General features: G+C 39.7%; 1 protein-coding gene and 1 non-coding gene across 3 annotated transcripts in view; both read right to left on the bottom strand.

Moving 5' to 3' along the window:
- Pde3a (phosphodiesterase 3A) overlaps positions 1–16,074 on the bottom strand; it is a 297,902-nt gene that overhangs the window by 114,753 nt on the left and 167,075 nt on the right. For both annotated transcript variants that reach the window (XM_004664377.3, XM_045139534.1), the window contains exon 2: positions 8,397–8,447. In XM_004664377.3, the coding sequence (XP_004664434.3) occupies positions 8,397–8,447 (51 nt within the window). The remainder of the gene's footprint in view (positions 1–8,396; positions 8,448–16,074) is intronic.
- LOC123456444 lies at positions 4,452–4,557 on the bottom strand. Its single transcript, XR_006634542.1, has one exon. It is a non-coding gene; the product is annotated as a U6 spliceosomal RNA (small nuclear RNA).

The raw sequence follows: 16,074 nt of genomic DNA, 5'->3' as shown, positions 1-16,074 counted from the left end.
AAGTCACCTGCATTCGCATATGTGGGGATGCGACTGATTCTTCCTGGGACAGGATTCCACTGTGAGTGACCTGCATCACAGTGAAGTGTGTACCCTCTTCACGACTGCTGGCTGATCTGCAGATGGAACCTGAAAACATGCAGGGGTGAAGGCATAGAGAGAACACTCCCCCATTTTATTTTACTTAATGCTAAGCTTAATTAGGCCATATCTCTGTAGTGTCTTCTGTAAACACCACAACGAGATGAGGCTATAATTCCGGCGATTCTCAACCAGGGGCAATTGTGCTGCTGTCTAGCAACAGACTTCATAATCACAGCGAAGAAGTTGGATGGAGTGGGGCGTGTGCCTGCCCTCCATTCAGTCAGGAGACAGATGCAGGATGAGGTCAAAGTCATGGCAGCTAGTGAGGGCAATTTGAGGCCCGTTTGGGCTACCTGTGTGTCTCAAACGTCCCCAAACACATAAGCAGCCCCTCCCCTCAGTGAAAGCACACTTTGGGCATCTAGTGGGTAGAAAGTGGGGGTGTCGAAGATGCAATTAGCTAGCTCATTCAGTTCTCAAAGAAAAAAAAAACCTCTTTGCCCATCTTTGAGGAAAATGGAAGAGACATGTCTGCATTGTTGTAACATGGTGTGAGCTGTGGACACTGTCTCTATGCTGATACAAATTTGGTAAGACTGACTGTTACACAGTTGTCAATGCAAATTAAAGTTATACCATACAACTATGAAACCAATTTCATAAAATGGAGAAAAAACTTTTTTAAAGTATTTACTCATTTATTTATTTGAGAGAGTGGGGAAGAGGAAGATGAGTACAGAGTGAGTGGACATGCCAGGGCCTCCTACCACTGCAAATGAACTCCAAGTGTCTGTACCACCTTGCATATCTGGCTTACCTGGGTACCGGGGAATCGAACCTGCATCCTCTGCCTTTGCAGGCAAGTGCCTTAACCACTAAGAAATCTCTCCAGTGCAGAGGAAATACTTTGTAAAAGAGAATCTACCAATGCAAATAGCAGTTTTCATTTGAGTTTTCTGTCACTGAGGGTGACATGTGACAGAGAACATTTACATATCTTATCACCATCGCCAAGTTCACACCTACAGTGCCTGGAGGCCCAGGCAACTAGTTATTACATTGTTCTTGTCTCTGTAAGAAAAAGCTTAATAAACAAATCTCACAGCAAAACAAATGATTCTTTTAAAAAAGAGTATCAAACCAAATCTTCCTCAGAGAAAATCTCCCACAAGAAACAATTATCAGAACAATTTCAAACCTACCACTTAAGAAAAAAAAAAAACTATTAGGTTCATGGAAAATTAAATAGGAAGAAAAGAAAAAATCAAACAAAAGGCACCAAGTTTACATGAAAGTGTCGTATCAGATGTGGTGGCATGCACATTTCACCCCAGCACTCAGGGGGCAGAAGAGGAACACTGTGAGTTTGAAGCCACCCTGTGACAACATAATGAGTTCCACGGCAGCCTGGGCGAGAGACAGACTCTACCCTGAAAACCAAACAAATAACAACAAAACAAAATCACCCTGACAGTCAGCTAGAGCTGACATGCTCTAACGACTGTAACAAAAGGACGTTTTGAAGATGGACTCGTGACCTTCCTGCCTCCTCATGCTGACCCTTAGAATACATCTCCCTCTCCCCACCCAATACAGCTACCACGTTTTTAAGTATAGTTTGGAGGAATTAACTTCAATACATTTACATGGCATTAATCCTGAGAGCTATGGAAGACATATTTCACTTCATATTCTCTTATCAAAAATACATTATTTAATCCAGGAATGAAATGACTTGCCACTAAAGTAGACATTAACTGAAAACATTGAGTTAAGCAACAGTTGTCCATTTTCTTAAATATTCAGGTAGTTGGAATGGGGGGGAAGCATAATGACTTCCCCTGCAAATTCAATTAGGACACTTAAGGCAATAGAGCTAACTGGTGTGAGAAACTGCTTCTCGGTCTAGCAGTATGATTGGCCCCTCCAATGTGTGGCAGAGAATTATGAGCATGCTGCTAAAATATTATGTAGGTAACTTGTAAGCTTACTGACAGCCTAGCATAGTTAGGAACTTGTTTCCTACCAGAATATTCAGCTAGTTTTTTTTTTTTTTTTTGCATTATACATATAAAAATTTGCTTACGTAAGAACATGTAAACCAGACTTTAATTATCTGAAGTCTGATTATTTAAAGACTAGATGCATCACACAAATGCTTGCTCTCTTAGGACACGGTCCCAAGTCTAGTTCCTAAAGCATCAATGACAAAAGAGCCTGCTCGTCTGTCGAAATAAAGACCTGCTTATTCTCAACACACTGAAATGCCGGGATGTTCGCAAATGCACAAACGATCTCTCCCACCCTGGCCCGCTGGCAAATGAGTCATTGGGATCACTTTCTACTCAGAGGCTTTTTGCAGACAGCAATTTTCTGTTGCTTGTCTTAACTTCCCACTGGAAAACTTTCCTTCAAGTATTCAGGGCGGGTGGGGGGGGACCTTAATTGCCTCTGAGAATGTCATCCCTGACTTCATTTGGTATTACTGGGAACATTGCCACATGAAAGAGCCCTGCATGCTTCTGGAAGTTTATTTATCATTTAACATTTTTCCTATATTTGGATGATCGACCGTTAGGGAGTAGATACTTAAAAAGCATAACAAGAAAGAAAAAGAAACGAAGGAAGAAAGAAAGGATGAAGGAACAGAAAGAGGATAAAATTCAACCATAGACAGTTGTATGAGCTAATGGATTAAGTCAGAGAATTATTGAAAAAAATATGAAGCAAGTCAACTTGCATGAAATTCTCGTGGAGCCCATGATGCTGGGATTTACTCAAAGCATGATATATCACCCCCCATATAAGAGGTATTTGATATAAATCTACAACAATGTGTATATTATATACTTTTGAAGGATGAAGACAAATTGGGAAATAAATTATTGTTTATTAAGAATCTAGGGAAAAGCCATGAGATGTTACCTATATCTTAGTAATGATTAAAGTTGGCTTTAAGTAAAACCATATGTCTTTATCAATAAGCATTTTGTATAATGTTCTTTGATCTTGGCAATATTTGTGTGCATCAAAAAAATTGTATATGAGGAAATATTTTACATTGTAGTTTTCCTAAGTAAAATAAGAAGATTGAAAAGGTTAAATTATTTTATGTTAGCAAGTCTTTGGGTGCCTTATGAAAACAAAAATTACTTTGTTCATTTATAAAATATTTTAATTTACTTAGTAAGCAAATAGAGACAGGGAAAGAGAGAGAGAGAGAGAGAATTGTCTGTAAGACCTCATGCCACTACAAAGGAACTCCAGATACATATGTCACTTTGTACATCTGGCTTTACGATGGTATCTTGGAGTCAAATTCTTGCTGTGAGGCTTTGCAAGCGAGTGCCTTTAACACTGAACCGTCTCTCCAGTCCTTATTTTGTTCATTTTTTAAAAAAAATATTTATTTATTTATTTTGAGAGTGACAGACAAAAATAGAAAGAGGCAGACAGAGATAGATAGAGAATGGGTGCACCAGGGCCTCCAGCCACTGCAAACGAACTCCAGACATGTGTGTCCCCTTGTGCATCTGGCTAACTTGGGTCCTGGGGAGTCGAGCCTCGAACTGGGGTCCTTAGGCTTCACAGGCAAGTGCTTAACCGCTAAGCCATCTCTCCATTCCTATTTTGTTCATTTTTTGATGTCTCAAAACTTAAAAGGTATTTGATATATACTTATGTTTCTCATAATCTAAATAACTTAAATTAAATTTTGTAATGCAAGACAGCATACTAAGCTAGGAAGATAGCGCCACAGTTTCTTCTGGACATTTGTTAAAATTATTGAGACAGGGTGTTGGTAGGTGGCTCAAGCTATCCTCAAATTCACTGAGATCCTTCTGGCCTCAGGGTCCCAAGTGCTCCAATTAAAGGATTTTACTAAGCATTTCCGGATTCTCAGTCACCGAGCCAGTCCTGTTGATGAGAGACACACACCTTCTGCCACTGAGGACTTTCCAGCATTACCGTTCAAATACACATCCCGCTTGTCTTTGCCCAGAAGAGCTGAGTGCTACGGTTGGGAAGCTGGATCGGTAGGCATGGTGCTCATGGCACAAGCATGGACATGTGAGTTCACACCCCCAAGACCATTGTAGAACTCGGGCGTGGTGACGCACACCCGCACCCCAGCACTGGGGAGGCAGACTCGGGGATCCCCAGGAATTTCTGGCTAGCTAGTCTAGCCAGACTGGTTAGCCTCAGGCTCAGTGAGAGCCTCTGTTTCAAAAATTAAGACGGAGAGAGATGGAGAAATACATACAATGAGGACTTCAGGCCTCCGCATTCACATGCACATGCATGTACCTGCACAATAAAAACGTGTGTGTGTGTGCGTGCGCACACGCACACGGCACATATATACACTCTAAGTGAACTCCTTCACAAACTCGCATGATATCCTCATGCCGGGAGCATGCTACTCTTTTCGGTATCCTTCCAATTTTAGTATATGCACTGCACCCCAAGTGAAATCTTTAAGTTCACAGTGTACCTTCACTTTGTACCATGTGTCCTCAATCTCTTCTTCATGTCTTGGGCCAGATATCTTTACTATGTCTCCAAAGAAAGTCCATGCTTTCTGGTGGGTTTCTCCAATAAATATTTCCTGAGAACATGGACAGTTTTGTTGACATAGTCTGAGGGGCTTGGATGGAGTGCAGCGGGTAGTGGAGGTTGGTTGTGTGGAAGGAAAATAGGTACCTATGGACCAAGGGGTCACGACGGTTAGAAGTGCATTGTACCCCTTCAGCTACAGTTTTCTCCATTAGTTAGCCTGTTCTTTTCCACATTTGTACCTTCCTGTCCTTTGGTAATTATGAATACTCACATGTCACTTCAGCTTGAAAGGTTCTACTGTCACCTCTGCCTGCAATTCTAAGTCTCTTTTCAATGAAACTCTTCCAAAAGAACTCCGTGGAATGTCACGGCATTCTCTTGTGAACTCCTGTGTTCTCCTTTCTAGCATTACGTCCTTATGAAGATCACATTCTCAGAGTTCACTGCGAATTAATCACTCAATCCCAAGGGATTTTCTGTGGTTCTCGCTGCCCTGAGTCTTGGGTCTCAACTCTCCTAAGCATGTACCTGGTAGCATTCTGCATTTATAAGTCATTCCTCCCATTGACTCCTCCCGATACCATGTGCGTGCAGAACCTCAGCGTTCTCTCAGTGAGTATTTCCCAAGAACCAGCCTTTCTGTTGGTTCTGTCATTGAGTATTCTCCTTGTGGAAGTCTATCTGCTGCTGTATTTAAGTAATCACGGGTATGGTAGGCATTTCCACTTTGACATCATATGCGCTATTCTTTTTGTTGTTGTTGTTGTTGTTCATTTTGGTTTTTTGAGGTAGTCCAGGCTGACCTGGAATTCACTCTGTAGTCTCAGGGTAGCCTCGAACTCATGGTGATCCTCCTACCTCTGCCTCTGGAGTGCTGGGATTAAAGGCGTGCGCCACCACACCTGGCTGCACTATTCTTATTCTGAGTACCAGGTGGTCTTGCAAGGATTTGTCTGAAACCTCCCTTTAGAAATTGTCGCTCTCGCTTCCCACTTGTCATTGCTAACGCCAAGGTTACCATCTTCCCTCTAATCTGGTTTGTGTCTATGCCACTAATTCTTCTAGTGCTAAGAGCCCGCGCCTCTTGACTTTCTCCTCCTGTCTTGTCAATTCTATATGGCTCAGTCCTTCAGGGAAGCTCCTGAGACAGTCTCTTGTCTCGTCAAAACTCCACGGCATTGCATGTACATGCCCTTTCTGCAATGTCCCCATCCGGTAAACTTGTGACAAAGTTATAAAGAAAATTCACATGCATCCAGACGGGTTCTCTCTAGTTCAAATTGCTACCCAACTTTTCTTACTCACCTTTCCCTCTCTTTTCACTTCTAAAAGCTCACTTATCCAAAAACACTCACTTCTGTTAGCAAGATTTCTGTGAGTACTCTAATTGTATCCCTTCATATTTTGTTTAGGGCTGAGAGGTTCAAGGTGTTTGATTGCTGGGTCTGCTGGCCTATGTTCAATTCCCCAGGCGTCCACATACACCATGACATAAAAAATGGCATGAGCACATGGCATTCTATTTTCAGTGATAAGTACTAATAAATAAAATTCTGATTTATTTTGTTTATATATTTGATACTCTTCTTCCAGATTGCATTAAATATGAATTACATATAGAACTACTGTTCTATTTCTAACCATGATTTGGGAGTTACTAGACACCACTGACTACACCATTAAGTCCTTCCTGCAAAAAGCTTTTGAAAAGCTGAACAGTTTTATATGTATTAATATATTTTTAAAACTCAGCAAGGTAAAAAAGGATCAATGATGTAAAAAATGAACACAGCGTCCTCTCGTGCCTGTGCATATGCACCCATGAGAAATCAGAATTAGTTCAGAGTTTTTGAGCTCATGCTTAATTTATCTTTCAGGAATTTTAACAGAATAAAGTTTTCCCACCACTTGTTACTGTTCCTATTTTTCAGTGTGCTCTTTCATCCCAATAATTTTCACCTCTGATTTTAATGAAATGCTGTAAAGATATGCCACATTTAAAAGAATAGTTCTATTATTTGAAAAGTCCAAGACAGACTTTGATACCCATGGCAGTAATTGCTGTGAGAGAAAGTTAACTCCTTTACTTTCCAGAACCATATGAGGCTTTCAAATGCTGCCGCACCTGATTCATGAAATGATTCATGTAAACATTTTGCACCCGGAATTCGAAACTTTGCCAGTAATACATATCTGAAATTTAATTGTTTTCCATTCTGAGTTCTTATGCTTAAAGTTAAATGAAACAATGGCACTTTTAGGATATCTTAAATCATTTTCAACTTAAATGACTGTGACTAAGAAATTATGTAAAAATGGGCCATACAGAGAGAAATGTATTGAAACAATATTATCTATTATACATATATATTTTATCCTTCATTCCTTTGAAGGGGCATAACTATTTGGGATATCAAAGCATCTTTGGTGGCAATAACCAAAAACTAGGAACTTGCTGTCCTCAGTTTATTTTTCTTATCAGCTTACCATTGTAAGGAACTCACTCTATTAATTTCAAAACTTGGTTGTCATCCTTGCATTAGGTGCTGATTTTAGGTAGCACAGGACAGAGTGATTGCTCCCCAAGAAAATGGGGAAAGAGCCCGGAAAGAGGAAAGGAAAGCAGATAGCCTGCAGGATAACCTTGATACAAATCAATTGATCTATATTGTCCTCTAATCAAATCGATAGCTTTATAAACAGAGCCGGTGCTCAGAGAAATGCAGCGGAAACCTCGGCCCTGTTTGCTTTTATTTCCCCAGTGATCTAAGTTCCTACGGTTATCCGTGCAAACAAGGCCAACATCTGTGCACACAGCTTTGAAAAACACTCACGGGAAGGCTTCACACTTCACAGTGAACGTACGCACACCACACTGACCATTCAACTGTCTTTTCATTTTACAATATTTCTGATGACAAATACAAACTGAATGGCAGAGGTAAAAATTTCTACCCACCCAATTTTTATTTGAGATGTTTACAGTTAGGTAAACATAAGCTTCTCTGAGGAGAAAAAACAAAACAATTTTACATCTTCACAAAACATCCTGAGGAGAGATAATTTTCTTAGCGTAGCTCAACCTTTATTCTGTTAAGCAGTGTAATTATGGGAGCAAAACAAATCCACATTGTCTAATTAGGTCATTAAAAAGCATAAATGCGTCACGGAAGCTTTTCTCCTTGCCTAAGACATCAAGTAGGGCAATGAAAACAGTCTGGTAATATAGAAAAGTTTAGAATTTGTTTCTTTTCAAACATAATAAGTCCTTTCATCTTTCTATTTCCTTTACAAAAAGACAGCTAATTTAGAGACAAAACAATATCTTCTAATTAGTTCAGAGTTTACCCTGATTATATTTCAAAATATTTAATCAGAAACAGGAAGATAGAAGAGAGGGGGAAAAAAAGAAACTGCATGAAGAAAAATCTATCAAAGGAAGTGAATAAGATGGGGGGCGTTGATGCACATGTGTCCCCTGGAATAGAGATGACTATACAACGTGCACCCACAAAAACACAGGCAGTCCAGCTATGAGGGAACTCTCAGGAAGAACATGCTGGCATCGGCCTTTGGAATCTGAAGAAGACTTTAATCACAGCTAACTTAAATAAAAACAAATGGCATGACTGTTCTTCCTCTTTCTCCATTTACTGACTTTTTTTCTTGAGTTTCAGAAAACTCATAGCTCAAAGCATTAACAAACAAAATGTAAAACATGGAAGGAAAAAAAAAAAGGCAGGGACACATACCTGTGATCCTCGAGGCCCCCTTTTGTGGTCCCATTCTGAATGTCCCAAAAGCTGTAAAGGAAATAGGAGAATTATGGTAAGATTAATAATCATTTCATGTGGCAACCATTTCCATACTTGCTTTTCAAAAATAGTTAGGTTGCCAAAATCCATATTCTAGTACTCTTAAACAGGTATGAATCAATGTAAAGAAATAAACTTCTGGTTTGATAGTGAATACTTCAACCTCTACCTATGTTCGAGGTATTTTAGTATTTCTCAACAGGTGTCAAAAAGAATTTGCTAATGTAGAGTTTTCCCATTCTTTGTCAGAAGCATCTTAGTACATGCCAAAATATATAACAGTCTATTTTTACATCATTGAGCTTCCAGTTAGCAAGAAAAATATGCTAGGCAACCCCAGAGTGGAGTGTAATATATAGTCATGAATAAGAAACAGAAAGATGGCTGGAGAGATGGCTTAGCGGTTAAGTGCTTGCCTATGAAGTCTGTGAAGGACCCCGGTTTGAGGTTTGATTCCCCAGGACACACGTAAGCCAGATGCACAAGGGGGCTGGAGGCCCCAGTGCACCCATTCTCTCTCTCTCTCTGCCTCTTAAAAAAAGAAAGAAAGAAAGAAACAGAAAGGTAAAATATTTCAGTAACTTTTGATTCTCTTTTGAGAACATTCTTTTTCAAATTTTTATTTATTTGCAAACAGAGATTGGGGGAGGGGAGAGAGACAGAGAGAGAACGGGCGTGCCAGGGTCTCCAGCCACGGCAAATGAACTCCAGATGCATGTGCCCCTTGTGCCTTTGGCTAACGTGGGTCCTGGGGAATCGAAGCTGGATCCTTTGGTTTTGCAGGCAAATGTGTTAAATATTAAGCCATCTCTCCAGCCCCTCTTTTGATAATATCACACACATACAAAATGACAGACCCAAAGAGTAAAATAAAGAGGAGAGTGTGGCAGCACATGCCTGCACCTCAACATGCAAGAGGCAATGGCAGAAGGATCGGGAGTTCAAGGCCAGCACTGACCATATGGTAGATTTGAGGCCAGCATGAGCTGCATAAGACCCTCTCTCAAAATATGATTAAAATTACTTAATGTGAAATATGTCCCAAAGTCACAACATTTAATCTTTTCACAGCAAAGACTCACTCACATGAACCTGACCGTTAAGATGGATCTGAGCTACTTTGCTTACAAAGTGGGATGTTTAATTAATGAAAATAAAGAACCATATTCAGGAAGTATACTAAAGAAATCAAAGGGCTGGAGAGATAGCTTAGCAGTTAAGCGCTCGCCTGTGAAGCCTAAGGACCCCGGTTCAAGGCTCGGTTCCCCAGGTCCCCCAGGTTGGCCAGATGCACAAGGGGGCGCACGCGTCTGGAGTTCGTTTGCAGAGGCTGGAAGCCCTGGCGCGCCCATTCTCTCTCTCTCCCTCTATCTGTCTTTCTCTCTGTGTCTGTCGCTCTCAAAAAAAAAAAAAATAAATAAATAAAATAAAAAAATAAAAAAAAGAAATCAAAGATATCTACTGAGAGAAAGGAGGCTTCGTTCATCTTCCCAGTGCACTCAGTGCTGATCATTGTCAGGCAAAAATCTGTTTACAATGAATAAAGAAAGCCACTGACAATACAAATCACCCATGTGTTCATGGGAATGACCAGGTCTTCCATACTTAGGCCTGGCTTCTTAGGTGACATCATAATAAGTTTTTGACAGTAACAATGGTAAGAATGAACACATTTGAATATTATCAAGAAAAATTAGGCATTCGTATAAAGAAAATGGTTAAGATGTACTGACACACAATCTATCATACTGAATGAGACTGGATTTTGTAAAGTGGTTATGTGGTTAGTTAGCTCTACACATGCGAATTTACAGGTTCAGTGAAATTTTAAATCAAAACCTAATGTACTATTAAAGGGAAGTTTAAAAACTACATAAATTTCAAATAATGTATAAGAATCAATTATTTTGGGAATAAGTATGTATGGTATGACAAGCAGAGATAATCACATGTAGTAAAAGGTTACATGTTAGATATTTTTACCACATAAGGAACAATTACAATGGAAAACCATAGCTATGTCCATTCAGTTGACTATAATGATTGCTGCATTATACATATCAAACTATGATGCTGTGTAACCTGATTATAGACAATAAAATCATTATTAGGAAAGACAGAAATACCCTTTGAATTGTTAAAATACATTCTAAAACTTGAGAGATGCATGGATGGTTTAATTGTCAGTATATGAATGAGACATCGTAGTAGAGTTTGAAATAAACACAGGTACGTGTAGCAATAAAATGTAAAAGGCAAACATAGAAAAATGAGTATTTTTATACGTGAAACAGAAACATGGACCCTAAACCCTAGTATTAATTCAATATTGAACCCTAGTAGCCTTAAACCCTAGTATTAATTCAATATTGAAGAGATTTAAGTTTTTTAAAAAAATGAAACTGTTGATATGAAAACAGTAAAATTTTAACAAATATTTAAACTATTTTGACAATAAAAATTCAAGTCTTTTGAATTTTTTTAAAAAGTGCCTTAAAAATCTGAAAATAGGGGTGCTGGGCAGATGTCTCAGCAGTTAAAGGCATTTGCTTGCAAAACCTTTTGGCCTGGGTTTGAGTCCCCAGCACCTATGTCAATCCAGATTCACTAAGTGGCACATACATCTGGAGTTCATTTGCAGTGGCAGGAAGCTCTGGTGTGCCAACACTTGCTCTTTCCATCTGCCTTTTATGTCTCCCAAATAAACAAATAGCATATATTTTCAAAACTATTTTTATTTATTTACTTGTTTGCAAGCAAAGAGAGAGAAAAGAGAAACAGAGAGAATGGGCATGCCAGGGCCTCCAGCCACTGCAATTGAATTCCTAATCCATGCACCATTTTGTTCGTCTGGCTTTACATGGGTAAGGGGAAATCAAACCCAGGGTTGCTGGGTTTGCAGTTGAGCACCATAACCACTGAGCAATCTCTCCAGCACAAATAATATTTTCTTTAAGCAACTGGAAAGAAGATCTTGTGATGTGGCTGAATAGCATTTTATTTTATTTTATCTTATTTGTTTATTTTTTGGCTTTTCAAGGTCAGGACTCACTCTAGCTCAGGCTGACCTGGAATTCACTCTGTAGTCTCAGCCTGGCCTAGAACTCACAGTGATCTTCCTTCCTCTGCCTCCCCAACACTGGGATTAAAGGTGTGTACTACCATGCCTGGATCTGCTTTTAATTTTTTCAAGGCAGTCAAACCTTGTAAGAGTTGGAGTTATAGCAATGATTTAATTATTGCTTGGCTAAAACACAATTTTGAGAAATGAATCAAAATAATCATATGCAAAATTAAATACTGACATCATTGATATTTCTTTTTTTATTTTTTTTAATTTTTATTAACATTTTCCGTGATTATAAAATATATCCCATGGTAATTCCCTCCCTCCCCACCCCCACACTTTCCCATTTGAAATTCCATTCTCCATCATATTACCTCCCCATTACAATCATTGTACTTACATATATACAATATCAACCTATTAAGTATCCTCCTCCCTTCCTTTTTCTACCCTTTATGTCTCCTTTCTTAAATGCTTTAATTTTAAATTTTTCATATAGCTGCATTACCTTTTCCAGTAAATTCTCATTAATTTTAATTCAAAGTTAAGTATGACATTCACAATATGAATCAATCAATAAGACATATGATTTAGAAACACACAAGTAAAAATGTTTTAATTGTTGTTCACTAGAGCCATCAAAAGCACTTCCTGATATGCCTCAAGAATCTGCCTCGTTATGACCTTGGGAGTACCTTATGTCATTAAGACTAGATTCCATAACTGATGGCTAACTCCACAATGCACAATCACATTCCCCAACAAGGAGGGTCCCTGCAGAGGGGGAAGGACAGGGAGGAGGCTAATGACGGCACCAACATGACTGTATACACACTGTGAACATAACTAATAAAAAAATTTAAAAAGATTTTAGATGATGTGTATGCTCCTGTTAGGACATCATATACATGAGTGCCAAGTTAGGTTATTAAAATGTTCTGAAAAAAAAGGAGATAAGGCTTATGTTATGACCATCATCTCTTCTACTTACGAGTTCAGACTCTCAAAATCAGGACAACTTGGAATAATCTAAGGTGCCAGGACACCATAGTATAAACACATAAGTGCATCTTAAAAGTTGCAAATTGTAAACCACAAGTCTCTGATTTAAGAAAGAATATGGCAATGGTTATGGGCAAAGAAGACTTGGATTTTCCAGGACTAGAACTGAAACAAGAAAAGCAAGGCATTCCCTGCACTTGCCAGTAATATTTTAAAGGTAATCATTAGTCCAAGAACAAAAATGTCCCCATCAAACACTGGTCTGTGCCAAGACTTCCTACATAGGAGGAGACTGACTTGAAAAATAGCAAGCCAGAGCTCCTAGAATACACCTGCAATGCTTCACTGTGTACAAGTTAGCTTTTTCCTTACAAATCATAAAATGGTACAATTTGACAGCTTATCTATCAGACAGAGTTATTATCTAACTAAACATAACAAGCCATTCTAAGAGATTGAGGTAAAGGTATTCTATTTATTCTATTGTTAACATTCCTATGCTATATTTAAAGGGCATGCATTATGAGTTGAGTAAGAATGTAGCAATGTTCTAAAATGGACTCTATTCCTACTTTCCCCAAGGAATGAAAGACGTATGTCTGGATACCTATATGCTCTGTGAAGTATAAACAAAAAGGAATTAACTCTGAATGTGATTAATAGATACTGGAATGTTCTCTAAATAGGAAGTGTATCAGAAGAAATTAGGAGGCTATTTTCCCTTTAGACTTAAGGAAATAATACACAGACTTTAACCACTAAAATTCAATTTTAATTAAAATAAACTGAGCCCCAAATAACATTTATTATTTCAGCATTTAGTGAAAGGTGTTTACTATAATTCTTTCCCATGATGCTTTTTTTGTGCTGAAAAGCAATGGTATGTTGGAAAAAGTAGAACCACAGGGCCAAATGTATTGGAAGTTTCCAAGATACTTTTCAATCCTCATTCTCTTGAGTCAAGGTGAAAATAAATCAATCCTAATAATCAGAAAAGCCGAGAGCTTGCATGAAAGATCTGGTGGGTCTCAAGATCAAGTGCAAAGTGTTGGTGGTTTCAATCCAACAGAGAGGAATAGTGTTAAGTTGCGGACTGTCGACGTCGTCATGGGATCAGACCAAAGGCACGAGCAGGTCACGGACAACGAGGAACAGAGGTAGAAATGGGAAATTTTCCTTTTTGCAATTTCATTCATGTGGAAAAAGCCTTCCAGATAAATGAACAGCAAGCAGCACTATACCTAAGAAATTCTAGAAACAAAAAAGAATCAGAATTTTACCATGGCATGACACTCTCGAAAGAAGCACGCTTAGGATTTTGAGATGAGGTCTATAAAGATGCTAAAAGAGAGAAGAGTGGCCCAGGGACTGCATAAAGCGACAGGGAATGCAAACAGACCAGCTGAGAGCACATAGTTACTTCATTCAGAAAGAACAAACAAACAAACAAACAAAAAAATGGTTATGGCTCACCATCTATTAAGGAAATACCCTCTTGGCTATTTACTGTGATTTCTACTCCTCAGAGGTCTGACATCTACCAGAAGGTCTGGGGATACATAAGTAGTTCATCAAGAATATGCCTATACTTGGCAGGTAAGATCTGTCTTTCTGAGAAGCAACCCTAAGAAAAAGAAAGTATGAAAGAAAGAGAGGGAGGAATGAGGGAGGAAGGGAGGGAGGGAAGGAGAGAGGGAAGAAGGGAGAAGGGGGGTTAGAAGGGAGGGAGAAAGGGAGGGAGAGAGAGAAGGAGAGAGAGAGGACAAGGGAGGGAGGGAGGGAGAGAAGGGGGAGGGAGGAAGGATTGAGGGACAGAGGAGGAAAGGAGGGGGAGGGCAGGTAGGAGGGAGAGAGGAAGGGAGGGAGGGAGGATGGGAGGAAGAAAGGAGGGGAGGAAGGGAGGAAGGGAGGGGAGTAAACCCTTTTGTCATTTTTCAGTTCTCATGAACCATTATAGGCAAAATAAGGACCCCTCAACTTATTTCTGGAAAACACACTCTGCTTTCTTGAAGAGAAACAAACTCTGTTATACAAAGCATTTCAAAACTCCTAGCTTCTTGACACTAAGCCGTTTTCATCCGTACGGAATAAACGCTTCTCTCTGTGTCTTATTTTCAGTAATAAATTTCTACCGCGCAGCCTTCGGCGCACCGTGTGCTATGCAGTGCTGCCTTCCAAGGAAAACACAGCTGCTGCCAAGCCCAGAACTCACAAAGTTCACAGGAGCAGCAGAAAAGTCAGCATGGAAACAAACAGGTTCTACCCAAGCGCTGAGATTTTTAATAATAGCATGAGAAACGAAGAGACGTGAACGTATGTTTCCAATGGTCAGGTATTGTCGTCTAGTGCCGTTCTATTCTCCCTGTGTTACTTGACCCTATTATTTGTTTGTAGAAAAATTAATGCCTATTTTTCAGGGATTCGTGGGGGGGGGGGAAATCTCCAAGACTTTTACTGAAGGTATGAAGTCTACAAGGAACCCTGACAGGGAGGGAGAGAAGAAATTACTCTGTGAGCGTATTTAAACGGACATGAAAGAGAGGTCATAGCTGAGTCTGGAAGTAAGGTCATGTAATGCCAGCTACTTGGGTGGGTGAGGCGGAAGGATTGCAAGTTCAAGGTCCGTCTGCATGACAGTGCAAGTTCAAACTGATCTCCAAATAAAAAGTTCTAAAGGGACTAAGTATGAAGCTCAGAGGTTAGGCCGTAGGTGCAATCCCCAGTACATCGCAATCAACAGATGATGGTGAACAGGAACAGCAACTGTCACCAGGTAAGCTTCCACATTCCACTATAAAAAAGCCATTCTTTCAGTCATTTACTTATTTTAGTTTAAATTTGAGGTAGGTTCTCCCTGTAGCTCACATGAACCTAGAACTCACTCAGTAGTCCAAGGTGGCCTTGAACTCAAGGCAATGATCCTCCTGCCTCAACCTCGAGATGTCTTACAGGCATGAACTACCATGACCTACTTTTAGGAAACTGTTGTTTTTCACTTAGTGAAAATTACTAAAAACATATTTTCATAAAACACATGAAGACAATTTACATAGAAGGAAGCCAGCGTCACCACGGAAAACTTGTTCACATTATTTGCGCATTCAGGAACAAGTATATATTATATTCCTTCCACGTGCAAAACACTGTTCTAGCCACAATTAGTGAATTAAAACACATTAGTGAACAAAGCAAGACTTGCCTCAGCTCTTAACTTCTGCAGGAGGGAGGATCTAGCCAAGGGGTGCTGAGGGGGGATGGGCAGGTGAAGGGTGAGCTGGAGATGCCAGGTAGGGACTGAGAAGAGAATATCCTCTTTATAAGCAGATAAGGGAAGTCCTTTTCGTAAAGGGCAGAGTCCTGGGGAAAGTTGGGGAGACACATGCACCCCACAACCGAAGACCTCGCAAGGTAGGAAGGAGCAGAGGCAAAATCGCTGACATAGGAGAAAAAAATGGTGCCCCCGAGGTGCCACGGTGGGTCCTTAAAACACAAGTGGAAAAGAGGCCAGGTCTGTGCCACCCTAAGTATCTATTCGTAACTTACTCC

The sequence above is a fragment of the Jaculus jaculus genome, chromosome 22 (assembly GCF_020740685.1).
Source record: "Jaculus jaculus isolate mJacJac1 chromosome 22, mJacJac1.mat.Y.cur, whole genome shotgun sequence".
NCBI classification, from domain to species: domain Eukaryota; kingdom Metazoa; phylum Chordata; class Mammalia; order Rodentia; family Dipodidae; genus Jaculus; species Jaculus jaculus.
The sequence above is the reverse complement of the archived record's forward strand: the minus strand, read 5'-3'. Positions and strand labels throughout refer to the sequence as shown.